This window comes from Dermacentor variabilis, chromosome 7 (genome assembly GCF_050947875.1).
Source record: "Dermacentor variabilis isolate Ectoservices chromosome 7, ASM5094787v1, whole genome shotgun sequence".
Classification (NCBI taxonomy): domain Eukaryota; kingdom Metazoa; phylum Arthropoda; class Arachnida; order Ixodida; family Ixodidae; genus Dermacentor; species Dermacentor variabilis.
The window spans coordinates 13,871,854-13,893,127 of record NC_134574.1 but is presented as its reverse complement, the minus strand read 5'-3'; the positions used below and the strand labels follow the sequence as shown (position 1 = coordinate 13,893,127).

General features: G+C 46.8%; 2 protein-coding genes across 2 annotated transcripts in view; one reads left to right on the top strand and one right to left on the bottom strand.

Moving 5' to 3' along the window:
• LOC142587339 (isoaspartyl peptidase/L-asparaginase) overlaps positions 1-21,274 on the bottom strand; it is a 712,895-nt gene that overhangs the window by 517,168 nt on the left and 174,453 nt on the right. The gene's annotated exons all lie outside the window — the stretch shown is intronic.
• LOC142588559 (uncharacterized) lies at positions 327-1,978 on the top strand. Its single transcript, XM_075700399.1, has one exon. It carries the CDS (start codon positions 327-329, stop codon positions 1,821-1,823), a length of 1,497 nt encoding a protein of 498 aa, XP_075556514.1. The 3' UTR covers positions 1,824-1,978.

Below are 21,274 nucleotides of genomic sequence, written 5' to 3'. Positions count from 1 at the left end.
CACATAGACTAACAGCACGACTCTCTCGTCGAGGTTGCATGAGGCTCTGCGGAGCTCCGCCCTCGACGACCAAACTTGGGCGACCCAGCACGCCCGCGAGGCGGCGGCGAGGCAAGCCCTCGACGTCCCTACATGGGAGGCTTAGGCCCGGCCATCATAAAGTGCTGGTTGTACAATAAAGGTTTATTCCTCCTCCTCCTCCAGTGGCTTTGAATTGTGCCCCCAAGGGTCCAAGAGCCAGCACTCATACCCTGCTGCCACCACCCATTGAAGGTGGGCTTGGCGGCTTTGCCACTGCGCAGGCCACTAATCCTTTCGTCTTCGTAATGCAGGTGCTCGGACCATTCATCGCGTGTCTTTTCCTTCCTGGACTGGTGACTACGCCACTGACTGCACCTTCATCTTTACCAACCCATCTCAGCGTGGATGTAACAAGCGCCCGTCAACGAACCACTGCCATCGCTTCACCCGTCTTTGGAACGACACACTCGTCCTTGGATTACCTGTCCCTCGCAGCAGAATGGGAAGCGCCATCGCATCCAGCATCACTACTAGGACCAGCTATAAAACAGGAGCAGCCACCAGTGGCACTTTGTGGGCTTGGCGGCTTTGCCACTGCGCAGGCCACTAATCCTTTCGTCTTCGTAATGCAGGTGCTCGGACCATTCATCGCGTGTCTTTTCCTTCCTGGACTGGTGACTACGCCACTGACTGCACCTTCATCTTTACCAACCCATCTCAGCGTGGATGTAACAAGCGCCCGTCAACGAACCACTGCCATCGCTTCACCCGTCTTTGGAACGACACACTCGTCCTTGGATTACCTGTCCCTCGCAGCAGAATGGGAAGCGCCATCGCATCCAGCATCACTACTAGGACCAGCTATAAAACAGGAGCAGCCACCAGTGGCACTTTGTGGGCTTGGCGGCTTTGCCACTGCGCAGGCCACTAATCCTTTCGTCTTCGTAATGCAGGTTGGTGAACGTTTCAGCCTCTTTGCCAAAAAGTCTAACAACTACTTCTTAGTACAGCTGCCAAGCCCACAGTGCCTTAACGCTGTTCTTGCTGATTGTTTTCATCTCGTTCTTTCGCTGTTACTCCTACTTTCCGGAGATATTGAAACTAACCCCGGTCCGGATAATGCAGCTATCCTCGCAGAGCTAAAGAAGATATCTACTGGCCAGTCCAAGCTTATTTCTGAAGTTCAAGATCTAAAATCTCAGTTATTAGCGACAGACAGAAATGTATCTGACCTCGGCAAACGTATGGCCGAACTTGAGAGCCATTACGAAAGCCTTGTAACACTTAAAACAGACACAGAAGTTCTCCGCGCCGACACAACTAAAGCTACTCGCTTAATTTCAAAACTAGAGGCACGTTTTGATGATGCGGAAAACCGAACGCGACGGAACAACTTAGTATTCTACGGACTCCCTGAAACTACACCTGAATCGTACGCACAATCAGAACAACTTATCATTAAACATTGCCGCGAACATTTAGATATACACATCGACACAAAAGAAATAGAGCGCGCCCATCGTCTCGGACGTCATTCGAACGACAAACCCCGTCCAATAATAACAAAATTCACATTTTTCAAAACAAAAGAAACTGTCCTGTCGAGCGCCCGGAAACTAAAAGGTACCAGTTATAGTATTGGCGAAGATTTTTCTCGTGCAGTTCGAATTGCTCGCAGCCAGCTCGTTGCATTTGCCAGAAAGCAATCTGCCCCATTTAATCTGCGCTACAAAACCCTGCACATCGGACCGAAGCGCTATGTGTTTGATAGCGTATCTGAAACTGTAAGAGAAGTGTTATAGCAATCGTCCGCCCGAAAAAATGTGATTACCCGCCCCCAAACCATGCCAAGAAATAATCTTTCATTGTCTGTCATATTCACAAATATTCGCAGTTTCCTACCTAAGCGTGAACTCGTGTCTAACATCATGATTTCTTCAAACAGCAGCATACTTATACTAACCGAAACATGGCTTACCCCCGATGTCACTGATACAGAAGTACTTGCCGACTTGGCAGGTTTCGAAGTCTTTAGAAATGACCGCAGATGCACTCGAGGGGGCGGTGTCTTGATTGCTGTGGGCCCTAATTTATCGTGCACACCATTAGACATCGTCTCTGATCTGGAAATGTTATGGTTAATTTTTCGCTCACCGGCGCAATCCGTTTTGCTTGGTGTTTGCTACAGGGCACCGCATACTTCACCTAACTTTGCAAGTGAGCTGAACAGTATCCTGAGTGATCTCGGTACTGCACATCCAAATTCACATATATTGCTATTCGGAGATTTCAATTATCCCGGTATCGACTGGCAGGAACTAGCTCCCTCAGGTGCGAACCACAGAGAATTAAAGGATTTTATAGAAGTATGTTTGAATGCTAATCTCACTCAGTTAGTAAGGGAACCAACGCGTGTTGCTGGCGTCAGTGCTAATATCTTGGATCTTATACTAACTACGAATCCTGAGAGCTTATCACATATAACTTACCTGCAAGAAATTAGTGATCACAAAGTTATCCACGCCGAGTTTTCGTTCTGCCTTGAACGGCGCGAAAAATGTAAGAAAACAATCCTTCTATATGAGAAAGGTAACTATGACGCAATTAACTACGAGCTTAGAAATTTTTTCCCGTTATTTGAAGCCCAATTTTACAGCATGCCTCTCCAGGAGAGCTGGGAGGTATTCAAATCCAAAATACAGGACTTGGCCAACAAATTCATTCCTAAAATTACTTTCCGTGAAAATCGCCAAAAGCCATGGTACACTAAGGCACTTAAAACATTAGAAGGCAGAAAAAAGCGCTTCTTTCGTGCTGCTAAGGCAAGAGCCTCGTCTATTGCGTGGCAGCAGTACTATACTGCCGAGAATGCCTACCTGATTGCTGTGAGAAATGCTAAGTTCAAATTTTTCAACAACGATTTGACAAAATTGTTAAATGATAACCCGAGAAAATTTTGGAAGGTCATCAACCCTATCGAATCGCGCGCTATCACTCTGACCAACGAATTGGGAGAAACCGTCGGGGACCTAGAATGCGCTAACACCTTCAACATTGCTTTTAGCACAGTTTTCACAAAAGAACCCAGCACATCTCTGCTTACGACACCAGCTAAAACTCTGTCTACTATGCCTGCTATCACAATAACTCATGATGGAATTTTATCTTTGTTAGATAACATTAAGCTTTCTTCATCGACAGGCGTTGACGAAATCAATTCCAAGCTGTTAAGGAACACCAGACATACCATTACTGCGTATCTGTGTATTTTGTTTTCACATTCACTCTCTGTAGGTCACTTGCCAAATGATTGGAAAGTGGGGAAGGTTGTTCCTGTCTACAAATCTGGTAAAAAAGATTCCCCGCTAAATTACCGCCCCATATCATTAACAAGCGTCCCGTGCAAAATCATGGAGCATGTCATTTATTCTAATATCATGGCATTTCTCGATAAAAATAACTTTTTTCATCCATCTCAGCATGGCTTTCGAAAGGGCTTCTCATGCGAGACCCAACTGGCCATTTTCATTCATGACTTGCATGTTAACCTCGACACCAACATACTAACTGATGCCATTTTCTTAGATTACGCAAAAGCGTTTGATAAAGTGCCGCATCAACGATTACTTTTAAAACTAAACCAGTTAAACCTGGACCACAACATTCTGATTTGGATCAAGGAATTCTTGTCTAACCGGTCCCAACACGTCCTTGTTAATAATCATACCTCTGACCCTGTTCCTGTAACATCTGGTGTACCCCAAGGTTCTGTTCTCGGTCCTCTCCTATTTCTAATATATATTAACGACTTGCCTCAACACTTATCTTGCCAAATCCGTATGTTTGCTGACGACTGTGTAATTTACCGATCAGTTTCTAATCATTGCGACGCAGCAAAACTTCAGCATGATCTAGACCGTGTCCAGGAATGGTGCGACCGCTGGCTAATGACCCTTAATCCGACTAAATGTAAACTTCTTTCCATTACTCGCCAAAAGCACCCAGTTACATTCCCGTACATAATTGCTAACGAACCTATACAAGCAGTAACATCGTTCAAATACTTAGGCGTTACTTTGTCCAATGATCTCTCATGGCATGCACATACTACATACATCATATCATCGGCAAATAGAACTCTCGGTTTTCTGAAACATCACCTTCGTAACGCTCCCCAACAAGTTAAATTACTAGCCTATAAGTCACTTATCCGTTCAAAACTTGAGTATGCGTCAGCCATATGGTCCCCACATCAAGCATGCATCGTAGATGACCTTGAAGCGGTACAAAATCGTGCCGCCAGATTCATTCACTCATCTTATTCTCACGAAATCAGTGTTACCGCCCTCAAAGCGGAATCTGGGCTGCAAGCTTTATCCCTCCGCCGACGCATAGCAACACTTTGTCTATTCTATAAGCTTTATCATTCATCACTTAACAGTGCCCCTTACATAACACCACCCACATACATATCTCCTCGCACTGGTCACCAACTGCAAGTTTCCCGTACACGTATGAGAACTATTAATTTTTCAGCATCTTTTTTTCCTCGTGCAGCCAAAGACTGGAACAGCCTTCCTCGCAATATCGTCGTTCTCACCTGTCCATCATCTTTTTCTGCCAATGTGACTGAGTACCTGTCGTCACAAATTTGAGTGTTTTATTTTTTATGTACACCCACCCCTTATGTAATACCCCCTAGTGGGGTCTTTAAGGTAAATAAATGAAATGAAATGAATGAATGATCCATTCCCTTGTACGAAATAATTTTGATCTAGAAGCTCGTGCATCTTGCATCTTTTCCCACTTGCAGGTTTGCTGCTAAGAAGCAGCTGTTAACCTTGCGGTATGAACCGTAAAAGTAAGTTTCGCATAACATATGCGCATGGGAACATTTGAAATGCGTTTAAATTTACACGTCTGCACCGTATATATCGAAAACGTGCAGCTCCTGTGAACGACGTTTAGTGTTGAATACCGTCAACGGTCACTGACATAATTGCAGGCACGACAGTTCTGTTGGCGAGATTCATTATTCGTCTCGTTTCGGCAGCCAAAATGTGCTCACATAAATATCTACCACACGTGTGTGAAGTTTTCTTTAAACAACCTTTAAAACATTTCTTGCCTTCCGCCTCCGCGAGAAAACGTCATATGCATGCTGAAAAATATTGTACCGCTTTTTGTTGCAAGGTAATGCGCGTTCGCACGTGAACTTTTGAGCTTTTCGAGCCACGCGCGTAGTCCGGATTGTATTTCGAGGGACCGAGGGGGTCCTATTCCTTATATCTACATTCGTGCGTGTGTTTGTATATGTGCGTGTATATATGCAGACACTAACTAAAAATTTCGAGGGGTTGGCACCTCTCCGGCTACGCCAATCATTGGAGCTTAGCCTGCATTAAAAAGTGTCATCTTGCTCAGCGCTTGCATACAGTTGCCGCATGTAGCTCGCGACCAGCAGAAATAAAAAAGCAAATGGAACACCGCGCGGCATTTGCCTCCTGCGCGCGCGAGGAGTGGCTCCACTGCAGAGCTGTATCACAAACCGGACTTATGCGCAACTCTGCTCCCTGCGGGAGCGTAGAGCGCCCCTAGCAGAAACAAATACAAATTAAAGTATGTGACCAAATTACAGTAGCTCCACTTGCGCGCTTATGCTCGAACGCGCGGCGGTTGATTTTTCGCCCTCTGTGGCGATCGCTGGAACTTGAGAGTGTTCGGCCCGGATGCATGCGCTACCATTCCAAGCAGAGAACATGACAGAAACTTCCATTTAATACGCTTACCACAGTGTTATAGCCAAAGCGCTCAACTGATGACAGGGATTTTCGCAGTTGCGTCTCTTGAACTTGTATGTGCGGTCGAACAAGGCTTTCCAGGAAGTCGAACTGCTGCGGCGACATCCGCACGAAGTTGTAGAACAACGCCGTATCGCGAGTTCTCAGCTTCGCAAAAAGATTGTGGAAATTTCCGTCAACGGCTCTATCGAGGAAGATTTGACGAGCCCACATTCTTCTACGATGCCTCCGTCTGCGTCGGCTAAGCGCATAAGCTAATTTTGGGCTTGAAAAGCGTCGCTAACAAACGCTTGCTGATCGGCGCCATGTTGAAAAATGTGAAACACGGCTGTCCCAGAGCGGTGAATGGCCGGTCGTAAAAAAAACGTATCTTACCGAAAGGCTCAATGTGAACATAGGCGGTTGCTAGCTGCGTAAACAGAAGTTCCAGCAGTTGCGCAAATAGCAATAAATACGCCACTTATGGCGGATGCGACTGTAGTCTGAACGCGGCTTAAAGGGACCGCTAAAGATTACTACGAAGTCAAGTTAAAGTGATAAAGCAATGCTCTAGAACGTCTAAGGCGTGAATATAATCGCGAACAAAGCTTTAGTAACTGAGAAATTGAGGTAAATGCATGACACGATTTGAGACCCCCCAGCGACATTCCAGTAGTAGCCAGATGACGAAGGCACTCCTCATCATAATTTATGTCACTAGTACTCAACTACTCGTATTAAAAAGAACATTTCATTAGGTTATAGGAAGGAAGAAAATGCTACTTGTCTACTTCTGTTCGATTCTAAGAAAAAATAACATTTTGCCGTTACCCTTCAGTAGTATGGGTGATCGAAAGGTTTCGTTTTCGCTCGACTCTGCGCGCTCGACTCTGCGCCGCGCGCGCTTTGGAGTTTAAGTTTCGTTATCGTGTCGTGCTGCGCTGGTTCTGCTGGCTCGCGAAACTTGCATTTGGAGCAAGCAGCGAGAATGCCACGTCCATGTGATGTCGTGGGATGTGCGAACGGTCCGCGGAACATGACCAAGGGCAGTTGCAGTGGTGAATCCAACGTTACTTATCACTGTGTGCCAACGAGTGAAGCTCTCCGTTCGAAGTGGTTAAGTGCCGTACCTCTGCCACAGCGCGTTGGCAAAGTGCCGAAAAATCGCATCGTGTGCTCGCTACACTTTCGTCCAGAGGATTACGAGTTCAACGCGGACTTACTGAAGTCGTGTGGAGTGCCTTTCAAAATAATGTTTTCCCGTAGCGCTGTTCCATCGGTCTTGCCTGCATTCTCCGAAGCGCAAGAACAACTGCAGGTCGAAGATGGGGGGCGGTGGCTGCGGCATTTGTTTTTCGCGAAGAAAAAGCTACAAATGTGCGAATATGTACAGAAATGACATACAGTTGCCGTCGCAGTAGTACGGAACGACGCCGGCAGCGCGAGCCCTAAGCAGCAGGTCACGTTCACCAGTGCTTAAATCGCTGAAATCGAGCCCAGCAACGCGAGCCAACGTGTCGTTCTCAGGGTCGTCCATTGCAACGAGCGTCAAAGTTGGCGTCAAAAAATGAAGAACCAGCTTATCGTCGCGGGAGTTCCCTTCCGCTAGCCACAATAGTTACGCTTTCGCGCTGCTGTCGGCTCTGCCTTGGCTTTGTGGCCGCGCGTTTGCGTTTTGCACAGAAAAGCAGTAGCGCCATCTGCGGGCGCCGTTTTACTCATCGACGGCGCAACGTCACTATGAGACGATGACGTCCCCACTCCTCGATCGGAGGGCGGGTGATTTGAACTGCGCTAGAGGTGCGCGGACGCTTAAGAACGCATTTTCTCTTAAAATAAATCTCTTCTTCGCATGAAACAAGCGTTTCGAGGTTTCTGGGATAGTATTTCAACAGTCCACGTTGACTTAATATAAACCTTTAGTGTCCCTTTAAGGAACGCCTTGCCGGCGCTCGTGTGTCTTGAAAGCGGTCTGCGACGTGGCCAAAGTGCACGCCCGCGCGGGCCTCTTCTTCAAAGTGATGTGCGATGTTTGCATAGTGTGCGTAGTGCCGGTAGCTTCGTATGCGGTGTGCTTTCGACGTTTCGTATGCATTGAAGCGACACATGCAGGGAGGTCGATTGGCTCGCGGCTACTGCCGCGATTCCTAACTCCAGCGTTTTCACAGACAAGTTTCCGTGTCATCAAGCGATGTGTGTTCATGTTTACCTGGGCGCGCGTGACAGCGTGCTGGGTAATTTAGTTAAAACGCATTGACGGGCTAGTTGACTGGAATCCATGATAGAATGTGTAAGTGCGACTGAACAAGGATGTAGAAAGAAGCAGACACACAACGACATCGCTGTCTCCGTGTGTTTCTTTTTACGTGCTCGTTGAGTCACGCTTACGCATTCTATCATTGTTAATTTAATTAGTAAGCGAATGTTTACAACTTCATACGGCCGATAAAACTTGGTACTCCCTACTTCGTACAGATCCTTACTTCGTACAGCTATCCACTAATTTGCTGTCGGAATCGGTGCTTCGCCGTTCCCGCGGAACTGCGAATTTTTATAAGTCAAACCTCGATATATATAGATCACGGATATATCGAATTATTGCGAATATCGAACACTTTCTATATCACCTGGAAAATCGCTTGCATTTTTAGTTTTTCATTTCACGGGGGACGTGCGCGGTGTCCAAGGCGGCTGTACTGGCGCTGAAACCCGGAAATTGTCGATATCCTCGCCTTCCTCGACAACACCCGGGGGGTTGACAGAACACCTATGGGCCCCGGGTGCCAGACGACCTAGCTACGCCACTGGTAGGTGCCAAACTGTAGACGAGCATACGGCAGATTATGCCGCGCAGCACGCGGTCCTCAAGCATCGTCACCGCCGCTATGGAAGCGTGATGAATTGTCACGAGGGTCATAGGTCTTACACGTTGGAATTTTGAACACACTGTGTGACGACGCGGTGGCGAGGGACAAAATTGGCTGGGCAGTATAGACCGTTTTTTCGTAGGCGCCGCCATATTGTGAACGCAGTGGCGCCGCCTATGAGCAGCGCCATACTGGCTTGGGTGAAAGCGGTCTCTTGCATGGCAGGTATACGCTCGGCGGTAGGTTGTGGCGTTTGTTTTCGCGGTCGTGCGGTCTGTTCAGTATGGCGTGCGTCTTCTACGTGGTAAACGGTTCTGTGAGACGTGCTAAAGCGGTTTAATGCGTCATGGCCAGAATTTCTGCTGGCGTTGAGGTGGACGGAACACGCAGCGCGATGTGTGCGCGCATATTTGAGCCTACAATCAGCCTCGGAGATCAATTGTGTACTTCTGAATGTTCCATTCACTAATGTGACCTTATTGCAGTATTATCCTCTAAGCTGCGGTTTAGGAGCCATGAAACATACGCGACGATCGTAACAGCGTGGGTACCGTTCTGCTACGATAGGAGCTGTGATGTTATACTTTGACAAGCGTTCAAACTGTTCGCTGCAGGTTACATTGCGTGACTACTTCGTTCGATGGATGAGGTTTTCACCATTGAATAAAATAGTTTTGGCTAGTATAGCAGCATACCTTACAGTCTGAATTAAGCTTGTCCAGCAAAGGGACTCTTTACGAACTGCGCGAGCGTCCTAAGCAGTGGTAGGTACTGGATTACAGATATCTTTGTCCTGTTACCACATAGTCCAAGCATACGGCATCAGGGTTATATACTTATAAACGTTGTGCGGCGTGACTATGCGAGGTAGTATTGCGGCGTTAGCCCGTTTTCTCTTGCTTTTTCGAAAAAGAGGATGATAACCGAATTTTTTTTTCCAGTTGTGTTCGTTCCGTTCTCTACGACGCACTCACACGTATTACGAAAATTTTGTCCTCAGAAATAGGCATCGCGTTCTTTCTATGCGATCACTCTCATATATTATGGCTGTATACAGGCCAAAAAGGCAATGCCGAAGCGCACAGCTTACATATGTATCGTGCTGGTTCACCAACCCTAGTGATCGCTGTGTTGAGCAGCGCCATCGGCCTCATGCAGGAAGGTTAGCGTAGACATATGGTAATTTGAAGCCTATAGACTTGAAATGCGCGAGAACGATGCCGGTGCATCACAAATATTTGATAGCGCCTGCCGCTTAGATGTTTCGGGGTTGCCTTAGGTTGGCCGTGCACGAGCATGCGCTCTTATGCTTTATGTTTTACTCCCTACGCCAAGCGATCAGATAGTGAGCAGATTTACCATTGCATGCTGCTAATAAAGAGACACCTTGTTTCTTTGTTGAATTAAAACCTATATAAGCAAAATAGTTCACAACACATACACACACCGCGACTGATAATCATGTGCGTACACCGCGGCTGATAAAGCGCGTCACATTTTTGCGCCCCCAAGAGATATTTCCGCCTACTGTAGTTAACGATGCACCGAAAGGCTTCCCTGACGACCTTATATGAACGGACATGGCGTAAATTTCGCAAAGTACCATCTATAACATCTCGAAATCGTTCCGCAGCACGCGACAGCAACACTTTCAAGCAGCGCCGCGCCGGATACCCCAAGCCAGAGAGGAGGAAATCTCTCCGCGCGCCCTATCCTCCTCGCCCGATAAAACGGTCTATATAAATCGCAGCTCAAGTTATGCTGTCACTGGGCTGTATACAGCCTATCGCGCATGTTTTGTGTGTGCGTGTTTGGTGTTCATTTCTCGTTTTATTTTGGTGTTCAGCTATCGGAAAAGGTGCCTGCGTTCGTGGAGAATAGCCAGGGGATCATCTCGTCCAGAGTTCGCCCCATTTTAGCTTATGCGGATGAGTTCTTTCTATTAGAAAACTGCCACCGACAGCAACTTACAGGACTTAGAGGAATTTCTGATGGTAAAGCCACCCACCTAATTAAGCAGAATTTCATATAGAGCGCGTGGAACTGTTTCAGAAAGCTTTGCTGAGAGAATAAGCTAAGAAAATGCATCGACTGGCCTGGGACCGAGTCGGTTGCGGCAATAAGATATGGAACATAAAAAATGTTTAAACAGCCATTGTCACACTATATGTTACAGTCATTAAATTAATGACAACGAACGAAACTGTTGCTGCGGCATCATTCTTTCTGCAAAAGAAGAAGCTACTGCATGTCAACGCTACATATTCCCAATGACAACATTTACTCATTACCATGTCTCGAAATGAGCTTTCCCACCATAAGCATGCAGGTAGCCGGCAGGCTCAGTGTCAATGTATACCAGAGCCGGTCAAGCTGAATCGCGGTGCTCACGCCGCCGTTTATTACGTTAATTTCATTAGTTCACTAATTCATTGTTATTGTGCCACGGTTCCGATTGGTGCACGTGCTTAAGCGAATAGACACATATTGCAGCAGTCTACCGTGGCAGCTTGGCATCGCGTGACTCGCACAGCGAACGCATGAAAGCGACAGCCACTGAAACGGCGTGGGCGACCTCGCGTGCGCAGCGCACGCATTCTGCGCAGTGCTGTGCTTTCTTGGCGACGGAACGAATGCTACAAAACCTCCCATGCACAAAATTCTCCAAAATTTCCACCGCAGCGAAGCTCAGACGAGAAGATATACCACGGCGCAATACATTTATTAGCTGGGCATCGCGTTTTCTACTTCCCGAAACCTATACGCGTAGTATGGATGGATGGATCGATGGATGTTATGAGCGTCCCCTCTGGGACAGGGCGATGGGTTGCGCCACCAAGCTCTTGTTGTTATACTGCCTAATGTCCTACCTAGGTTAAACAACAAAAAAGAAAACAGAAACACTAGGAACTCCCACAACCAAATTTTCTGATCCCCTATTGTAAACTGTGCTTTTGTACGTCTCCGTTTTTTGTCCGTTCCCTACTTTTCTTCCACCAATCCTCCAATCGCCTCTTGCTAATACTTATTGCGGACATGTTTACTTTTCTACTGCTCTCGCTGAACCCAAGGGCTTCAAGGAGGCCAGTGGTGCCTAAATAGACCGCTGCACAGACGTCTTCACATTCTAATAAAACATGCTCCATAGTTTCCCTAGCTTAACCACAGCAAGCCCATGCTTCTTCTTCCTTCTTATATCTAGCTTTAGACCTGCGTGTTCTAAGGCATACCGATCTCACTTCGGAAAGTAATGAGCTTCCCTTTGAGTTATCATAAATTGTTTCTTTCCTGATTCCATTTTTTCCTCTTAAGTAGTTACTCATGGCAGGTTTCTTTTCCATTGCCGCCACCCATAAGATTACTTCGGCCTCTCTGACTTTCCGCTTAACGTTCTTTGTTGCTGTGTTGTCCACCCTACAGGCCGCCTACTTGCTGGTAAGCTTCCAAGTGCTTTTCCTTCCCTGTGAATCAATGTTTTTGCCTGTACAGATACCTGAACACTCTCCCAGCCCATTTACTTTCTTCCATATTCCTCAGACGTTCTGCATACTCAATTTTACTGCGAGCTTCCCTCACTTAAAAACTCGTCCAGCCCATATCACCCTGCATAGCTTCATTTGTAGTCTTCCCGTGAGCGCCCAATGCGAGCAGTCCCAATGACCTTTGGCTCCCGTCGAGTCCTGATTGTACCCCTGATTTAAAGCAAACAACCGCATTTCCAAAAGTCTGTCCTGGAAACATTACACCTTTGCACATACCCCGGAGCACCTCGTACCTATTGTATCCCCATAGCGCTCTGTGCCTCTTATGGCTACACTTCTCTTCCCCTTCACTGTGATTGTTTTTCCCTGTGTTTCCATATATCTATTGCCTCCGTTTATCCATATACCAAGGTTCTATATCCAAGGATATACCAAGGTTCATATATCCATATTCTGTTACCCGAGGTATTTCCTGGCCCTGTATCACCACTGTCTGTTCACTGTTTTCATTGAATACCATAACACCTGATTTTCTAACAATAAATTTCAAACCGAAATTGTTGCCTTCCTGTCCACAGATATTATCCAGACGTTGCAAATCACTTTGCTTGTTAGCTAGCAACACAATGTCGTCCGCATAAAGTAAACCTGGAAGCTGCTGCTCTACTACTGTACCCGCCTGTTTGAATGAGAGATTAAACCTGATATTACTTCCTTCCAGAACAACAGTGGGGATAAAGGGCACCCCTGCCTCAGTCCCTTGTTGATATGAGCTTTCTCCTCGCTCCTCGTCCATTCCCATTCAACGCAAACGGTATTTTCTGGGTAAATCTCTCAAAAGCTGTAGACAATCGTCACCTAAGCCTTCCCATTCTGGAATATCTCACAAAATGTCGCAATCTACGTAGTCATAGGCTCCTGTAATGTCTAAAAAGGCCACGTATAACGGTCTGCTTTCTATATTTGATATTTCAATACACTGAGTAAGAACAAATAAGTTATCATCTAAACGCCTACCTATTGTGAAGCCATTCTGAAGCTCTCCCAAACTGCCATTATTCTCTGACCATGCTTGAAGCTTTACTTCGATTGCCTGCATTGCTAGCCTGTTTATTACCGATTTAATGGTCAACGGTCTATACGAGTGAATTCTATCTTCCTCCCCCTTACCTTTATAAATTAAATTCATTCTACTTTGTCGCCATGTCTGGTATTCGTCTATCTTTTAAAGATTTTTCCACTGCCTTCACCAGAGCTTCCTTACTTCTTGGTCCTAATTCATTAATCAACCTAACGGGAACCTCATCTAGCCCTGTGGCTGTGCGCTTAGGAATTTTCTCTTCGGCTTTCTTCCAGTTGAAATTTGTCAGCACCAGCTCCTTTTCCACCTGGGCCCCTTTCATGCTCTTTTTTTTTTTCTTCAAATACAACCTCGTCATTGCCTTGGAAAGATTCGGCTGTTATTTTTCGGATGTAATTTATTGCCGCTTCTCCTTCCAGTCTGTTTCCATCTTCGTCTAGGATAAGTTGTTGTATTGTTGTTGCCTTCCTGCCTAATAGTTTTATGTGGTTCCAAAATATTAAAGGAGCGGCCTTCTTTTTCTCACGTGTTTCTGACCAACCTACGTTCACTTTCACCTTTTAATTTTGCTTGCAGCAGTATTTGAACCATAGACTTTTTCTCCCGGTATAGTTACGAGTTACTGGCTACTTCATCCTGCGGCAACTGCGCCTTCTCTGCCTGCCTGTGCTCTCGGGATGCTTTCTGTCGTTCGGCGATCGCTTCTCGTATCTCCCTGTTCCATCAGGTTTGCGGTTTTTTTTTCCTTTCCAACAAACACGTTGTTTCTTTTTCCGTATTTCTGTCGTTATTACACTTAGAAGCTCACTATATTCCTTCTCTTTACTTGGCCATTTGCCAAGTTCTTCCTCGACTCTAGTGACTATATTTGTTATTTGTTCGGCGTTCAAATTTGGACTGGCCGTTTTGCACTCCTTGCTTTCTTTCCTAACTACATATCCCATTTTCAAAATGATGCGTTTATGGCCATTCCCTGTGCTGCTATACCCTTCCTCATTAATGACCATTTCTCTCAACTTATCATAAATTCCTTCTGTCATCAGACAGTAATCGATGATTGATTGCCGGTTTCCCACTTCTCACGTGATCTGTCCTTCACGCTTAGGCCCTGTATTCACGATAATGAGGTTATGTTGCTCACCAAGGTCTAGCATTGACTTCCCGTTGTTGTCGGTATAGCCTTCTAAATCCTATATGTGGGCGCTCATGTCACCTAATAGGATAATTTCAGCACCACTCCCGAAACCCTTAATATCAGCGCTAATGCATTCCACTAACTCTTTATTCTTCTCTGTGCAATGACTTCCGATCCACAAATAGCAGAACAGGTCGCTATCGCCCTCGCTCTCACAGACCCGACCACCACCCACGTCTACAACGATTAACGCTTGGCCGTCAAAGCCTTTCAGAAAGGAGCCGTTGCAAGACAAGCACTACATATAGTCAATACATCCGCACCGCTGCAGAATCACACCATCTGCTTGTTCCCGGCACACCTCGGAGAGATCGAGCGCGGATGCCCCTCCCAATCTCAATGAGATGGCTCACTGGAGCGCGCGAGACCTAACCCTCCGCGACGCCACCTATTCTGGTCGTGACCATCCCAGTGAGAATCGGGACCCTCCCTCCACATACCATAAGATCACAAAGCACATTTATATAGACCGCAGAATATACAGCACACCTCACAATAAGCTCACCAGGCCTCAAGCCCTCACGCTGAGAATGCTTCAAACCAGCACGTACCCCACGCAGAGCAGACTACGTCACTACATGTCTGACCTATACACATTACATTGCGAAAATTGCCATAGCACACTAGACGTGCGTTACTTGCTCTGGCCGTGTGGTCTGACCCACGTAAACAGGAATCAAGACTCCGCCAGGCTACAAGAAGCATTACGCAGCACGGGCCTGGCGGAGCAGCTCCGGGCCATCCAGCGAGCCCACAATCCGGCCAGGGAGTTACAACTCCCGGTCCCAAGGTGGGAGTAGCCCGCTCTATGGGGCCTTGCGTCCCGTAGCTCGCAGGACCTTTCAGAAAAGTTATTCCATCCATCCACAAATACGTAACGCCCAGCCAAGTTTTTTTCCCACTCGTTGTACCTGATAATCAAAGATGCTCTTGAAATTTTGAATTTACTCTTTTCCATCTGGCTCCCTGATGGATGAGCATTCCGACTCCCCCTGCCTTTCTTTCCGACTTAGTTCTGTTTCACCCTTGGCAAACATAATTCTCAATCACTGGCGGCTCTTCTGAGTCTCTAAGGTGCGTTTCTGTAACCGCATACACCCCTATTTGTTCTCTATTTAACTTTTCCCCAATCTCTGCTCACTTTTCCTTTCCCGTTGTGCGCGCCGATGGACGCGCCACTGGTTGCGGCCTTGCACAGAACACACAGGAGAGGAGCCAGGCGCGCGCCGTAGTTTGTTGTGTCTTGGATAGCGCTTCTCCGTCTTATTCACGTTTTCAGAGCAAAATAGGCAACACCCTCCGCATGTGTGGGATGGCCAAAGCTTCAAGGAATCTTGAAGAAAAATTGTTGCAGGCTGTGGGGCTCAACTGCCGGCGAAAACGTGCCGGCGTTACGGTTCTAATCATTCCCCGCAAAGCCTCATCAGTGGAAGCAACAGTAGCAATGGATAGTCACTTCTGCGGGATATTCCTTGTCTCATCATTTCCTTTGCGCGTCGGTGTTTTTTTTTCACTTGATCATAGTTAGACGCGTAAGCGACGAAGTTCGTCTGCAGTGCAGCATGCGGTTCAAAGGCTTTTCTCTAAAGTTCGAAATGCCGTTTGCCTCTCATATCGTTTTCCGCTTCTTTACCGCGTTGCGCTATATAGGCAGCACGACTGCACGAACGCATTGTGTTCTATGTTAAAGCTACTGAAGTTTGCAAGAACTGAAATTGTTGGTTTAATGTGGCCCGGTAAACCTTCGCACTAGCGGTCGCGCACTTCATGTCGTTACTTCTATCTTATGCGTGGCTTCGCACATGTTTAACTGTTGCTAGTTGCGTCATGCATAACTCTTGTTGATTCTTTTGAGCTGCGAGGTTTTCAGCCTGCCTCGTTTGTAAAAGCTATAACTCACGCTGTGTCTTATCGGAATGATACCAAGCAAGTGATTCTTTAACAGCTTTATTCATTTCGCTCGAGGGCATCTTAGATATTCTGGTTTCTTGGGAAATGTGTGTAGAAAATAGGTAGTTCAGGGCGAAAATTGCTAATAGTTGCTGCATATTGTACTTTTGTTCCATCTTTCGCTGAAAAGTTCGCGTCACGTTTGGGAAGTCATCACACCTCGATGCTGTCTGAGCAGACTTAACACGCCGAGTGATTTGTTTGTTTCACAACGCAGTCCTTTCTTGCATGTGAATTTCGTACTCAACTGAATTATTTCTTATTTTGCTTACGCCACAGAGGACTAAACTCGGCTTGCCGCCAGCGCTCATCTACTTTGACTGGCGCTGTTCTGCCTTTAAATATATCATGTGGCACCTCTCTATAGTAACATTAAAAAAAAGGTACTGAAAAGTTAGTCAGACTTTAGCTTTGTACGTTTCCAAGCAGCTCCCTTGGGGAATTGAAAATTGCAAGAAGTGCAGCGGGAACGTGAGTTTATCGGCGTATGCAGCAGAATTTTATCGGCGGTACAGCACTAACACGCGCTTTTATTAACCCGTGCGTTTGGTGACTTCGTTGACTAGTGTACGCGTTTCCATCAATAAATTCGCAATTACTCTTCTTGAGGTGACTTTGACTGCACCTATTCGGCGATGTCACATGTATTAATCGGCAGAAAAATCATTACGGCATATGCAGACATCGCATCATGCGGATTTGTCTGCAGTCTTCACTAACGACGCGGGCTTATTATTGAGGTACAGAAGCAGCATTACGGCAAGGGTAGAAATAAATCAGACGATCGAGACCTCGCATAACTCAACAAAATTTATCGGCTAGTTAACATGAGCTCCACTTCATGTAAATGGGGTTCATGGCGTTTGTCTGCGAGACGCACCTGGCGCATATGTGGGCCATGTTGTCCCACACACCGGTAACATCATGTTCATACACGCTCTCACAGAGGTGAGCGTCTTCCCTACACCTGTCACCGCAGAAGAAGCAGTCTGGCACCCGAACAAAGGAGAAATCACAGCCGCGAACTTGAGCCATCCTTGCTGCAAAGGGTTGTCGTTTGCTACTGCTCCCGCGCGTATTGTTGGAAGCGCCCGCTAGGTGGCTATCAGTGGCGCCTCTGTAGGCGGTGCACTAGGCGTATAGGCGCGGCATAGAGGGCTCTGGTTATCCGGCGTTTCTAGAGTTACTGTATATGCTGCCTGCGGTAGCACATACAGTAACTCTAGGCGTTTCTAGGGTGCCTTGATGTCCTCCTCGCCCGCCGCTCCGTTCAGGGTGGAGACAAGTGCGTCGTCTGCTACGGCGTCCGCCATGTTCTTGCCCGCTTCGAGCGGCGCGTTGTTGGCGCGCGTGTGGATGAGCGGTTTGACGAAAGCAATGCGCTTTTTTGATTACTTGGATTACTTCGATTACGAATTTCTCTACTATTAAGAAATATTTTTGCACCGAAAAAATATGTGCGCATTCCCTAAGGCCCCTCTTTTATGCCAGCTCAATTTCCTGTTTCAATTTAGTGTCGTTTCAATGCTGTCGTCTGGAAGTACCCTCGTAAAACGCGTTGCAACCACTGGTCAGCGGCCTGGCGTGTTTTGTTTACGAACTGTAAATACAGAAGATAAGTTGCGAGGCAATCACTTTGTTTCACAGTGGGAAATGATGCGTTTAACACAAGCGTTCATAGAGGAATTCAAAAATTGCTACGCTGCCAGCATTTCTGTTCAAGAAGAGTTACGCCGTGAACCTGTGTTGCTTGTGAGCGTGTTGGTATGCAGCCCTGGAAATTCCCATTGCATAAGAAGATGCCGGTGGTAAAGAAAAGAGGTCAATAAGTGACGAGTAGATACGTGATTTCGGTCACGACGTTTGGGTCGCCATGCAGGTTTTTATTATGTGAGCTGTCAGGAAGTGTCAATTGCCACAGGTCTTTTGTAGATCTCAGACAAACGACGAGAAACTACAAAGAAGCCTTGAATTAACTTGAACAAAATAAATTAGAATGTCAGCTTGCAGCTCAGCTCGATAAGTTGGAAAAAAAAACGGAAAACTTGTGCACACACAAGGTGAAAAATCAGCATGCACAGCAAAGTAAAAATAAACACATGAACGAAAACTATATTAAAAGAGTAACACAATGAAACGAAAGTTTTTGAATTCTGGCGATATGCATTTAAATTTAATTTCAGTGTTCACTGTAGATTCACTCCTGCACACGTCTTGCTTAGATGCCCGTCAAGTCCCGTTGCCGCGGCTTGACGCAGGCGCACACGCAGCCTCAGACTCGCGTAGTTTGACACAAGGAGCTTTTCCACTGTTTCTTTGTGTTCCTGACAGGCGCCCGTTACGCCCCACCGCAACAACTTTGTCAAGTATGCGGCTACAGCCTTCAAAGGAGATTTCATGGTGAAAACGCTTTCCGTCCAGGTGGTGATACCATTAAAATGTTTCTCGCAAGATTTGAGTACTAGCATGACTGCATCGCTTGGGTAATGAAGGTTGCTGCCTTCAGAGACGTATTCCTTGTGGGACGTCAAGTACTCATGCTCATTGCTGCTTGAGCCTAACAATGCAGGCTTGCACTGCTCCCAGTGGCCAATAGATTTGAGGATCCCTTTTATAAGAAACCCACCGATATGAAACAAAATCTCGCACTCAGCTGATGTTCGCTCTTCGACAAACGGAATCTCCGCGTCATCGATAGCTTCAATCTCGGCTTCCGCTTCTTGCATACCTGCCGACAGCAGGTCGATCAGGTACTGTGCGTTATCGACATCGTAGCTAGTCGTTGACGGTGTGTGGAAGAATTGGCTGACACAAACACCTTGAGTGATTACTGCACAACGGCACGCAGCAGCCGGGCATATTGTGCCGACGACACCCAGCGAACTCGTCGCAGCAACGTCCTACCACCTGCACCGTGCAGCGCGCCCGGCGGGCATGACCATGGCGGCGGTTACTAGAACGAACCGGTTCTGGCGGCACCGGCGCCGTCAAAGAATGTCTCCACCTTGAACGGAGCGGCGGGCGAGGAGGACATCGAGGCACCCTAGGCGTTTCCGCAGCACCACCTGGGCAGCCCGTCAGGCCAATATCGAACTCCGCCACCCCAGACCACGTGCGCTCTTCGGTGAGCTTTTCCGCAACACACTCCAGGATAGCGGTGGCGCGATGGGCGTTCCCGACTGCTGCTCACTGCACCTGCACGCGGCGGCTTGGCTAGTTCGACAACGTCAACGACTCATTGCATTTGCTGTACTGGGTGCGACGCCTCGCGAGGTCTGGCGGTTTGCATTGACAATCACTGGGCTCACTCATAGACGCCGACGCCACTTAACACTTTGCCATCGACAACGTTTCAAAATTATTCGACTGACGGACGTGGAGATCGCAGCTGAAGTAGCGGCCAAACGAAGACGCTGCCGGGGTTGATCCCGCAATCGCTGACGTTGCCCCGCGCCCGACTTCAACGGCGGCCGTGGCTGTTTTGGCTCTTTTACGCCTCTACTTCGGCGCAATAGAAGCCTTTTCGCTTGTGGATCGTTTAGACTATGTTGAGGACTTGGTGTTTAAGCACGTGGCTGCCAATACGACGCCTGGCTACACTGCTGCTGTGCTTTCAGTCAAATAAAAAAATTCGCAGTTCCGCCGGAAAGGCGAAGCCCCGATTGCGACGGCAAATTAGCCGATAGCTGTACAAAGTACGGATACTAGTTTTATTGGCCGTATAAACTTGCAAACCTTCGCTTAGTAACTAAATTAACAACGATAGAATGCGTATGCGTGACTCAACGAGGAGGTAGAAAGAAACGGACACACGGAGACAGCGCTATCTTTGTGTGTCTGCTTCTTTCTTTTCAAACAGGCGCGTGTCATTGGCCTCTCCATCTAACCCAAAATCTTCCCATGAGCTTAACAACATGCTAAATCAACTTACGACCTCATTCCGGAATGCACATGTTCTTCTCTTCGGGGATTTTTACTACCCAGAATAGATTGCCGTAACTGCTCTGATTCACAACTAATCCGCGTAAAATCCAGTGATTTTCTCTGTTTGTTTCAGCTTTAACCTTAATCAACTAGTAACCAGCCCAACAGTCATCGCAGGCAACTCCAGCAGCATTTTAATCTTAATACTGAGCACCCATACTGATACTTTCTCATCCATTACGTACTTAGAGCCCATTAGCAACCATAAATTTATTCAAGCAGGCTTTTCCTTCTTTACCGAGCGTCATAAAACAAGAAAGAAAACAATCACTTTGCATGACAAAGGTAATTACAATGCCCTTAATCACGAATCGAGCTACTTTTTCCCACTGTTCGAAGCCAATTTTGACCAGAGATCGGTTAACGAGAATTGGTTGATGTTTAAGAATAAACTACAGGACCTAACACAGAAATTTATCCCCAGGATAACGTTTCGTGAAAATCGTTCTCTAACTTGCTTTTCCAAGGCACTTAGAAAACTGGAAAATAAAAAGAAGCGTTTTTGTCGCCCTCCTAAGCTAAAGTTAAACCTTGGAGCGTGGAAAAAACACTACAGCCGAAAAAGAATACTTGACTGCGATGCAAACCACCCTTTCTTTAATAGCGACCTGCCGCGCATGCTATGCGATAACCCAAAGAGGCCAGTCAACCCTGCACCAACTGCGCAAATCGCTTTCGCTCATGCATCGGGTGAAGCACTCTCCGACTGCGCTAACGTGTTGAATACCGCATTTTCAACAGTTGTCGCACAAGTGCAACAGCCGCCTTCATCGATGCCACCCCCTTATACGACGTAACCGATAGATGCGATAACTTTTTCTTCATACGGCATCTGGTCCTTAATTGAGAAAATGAAACTTTCCTTGTCATCCGGCATCGACCAAATCATCTCAACTCTTAAAAAATATGAAGTA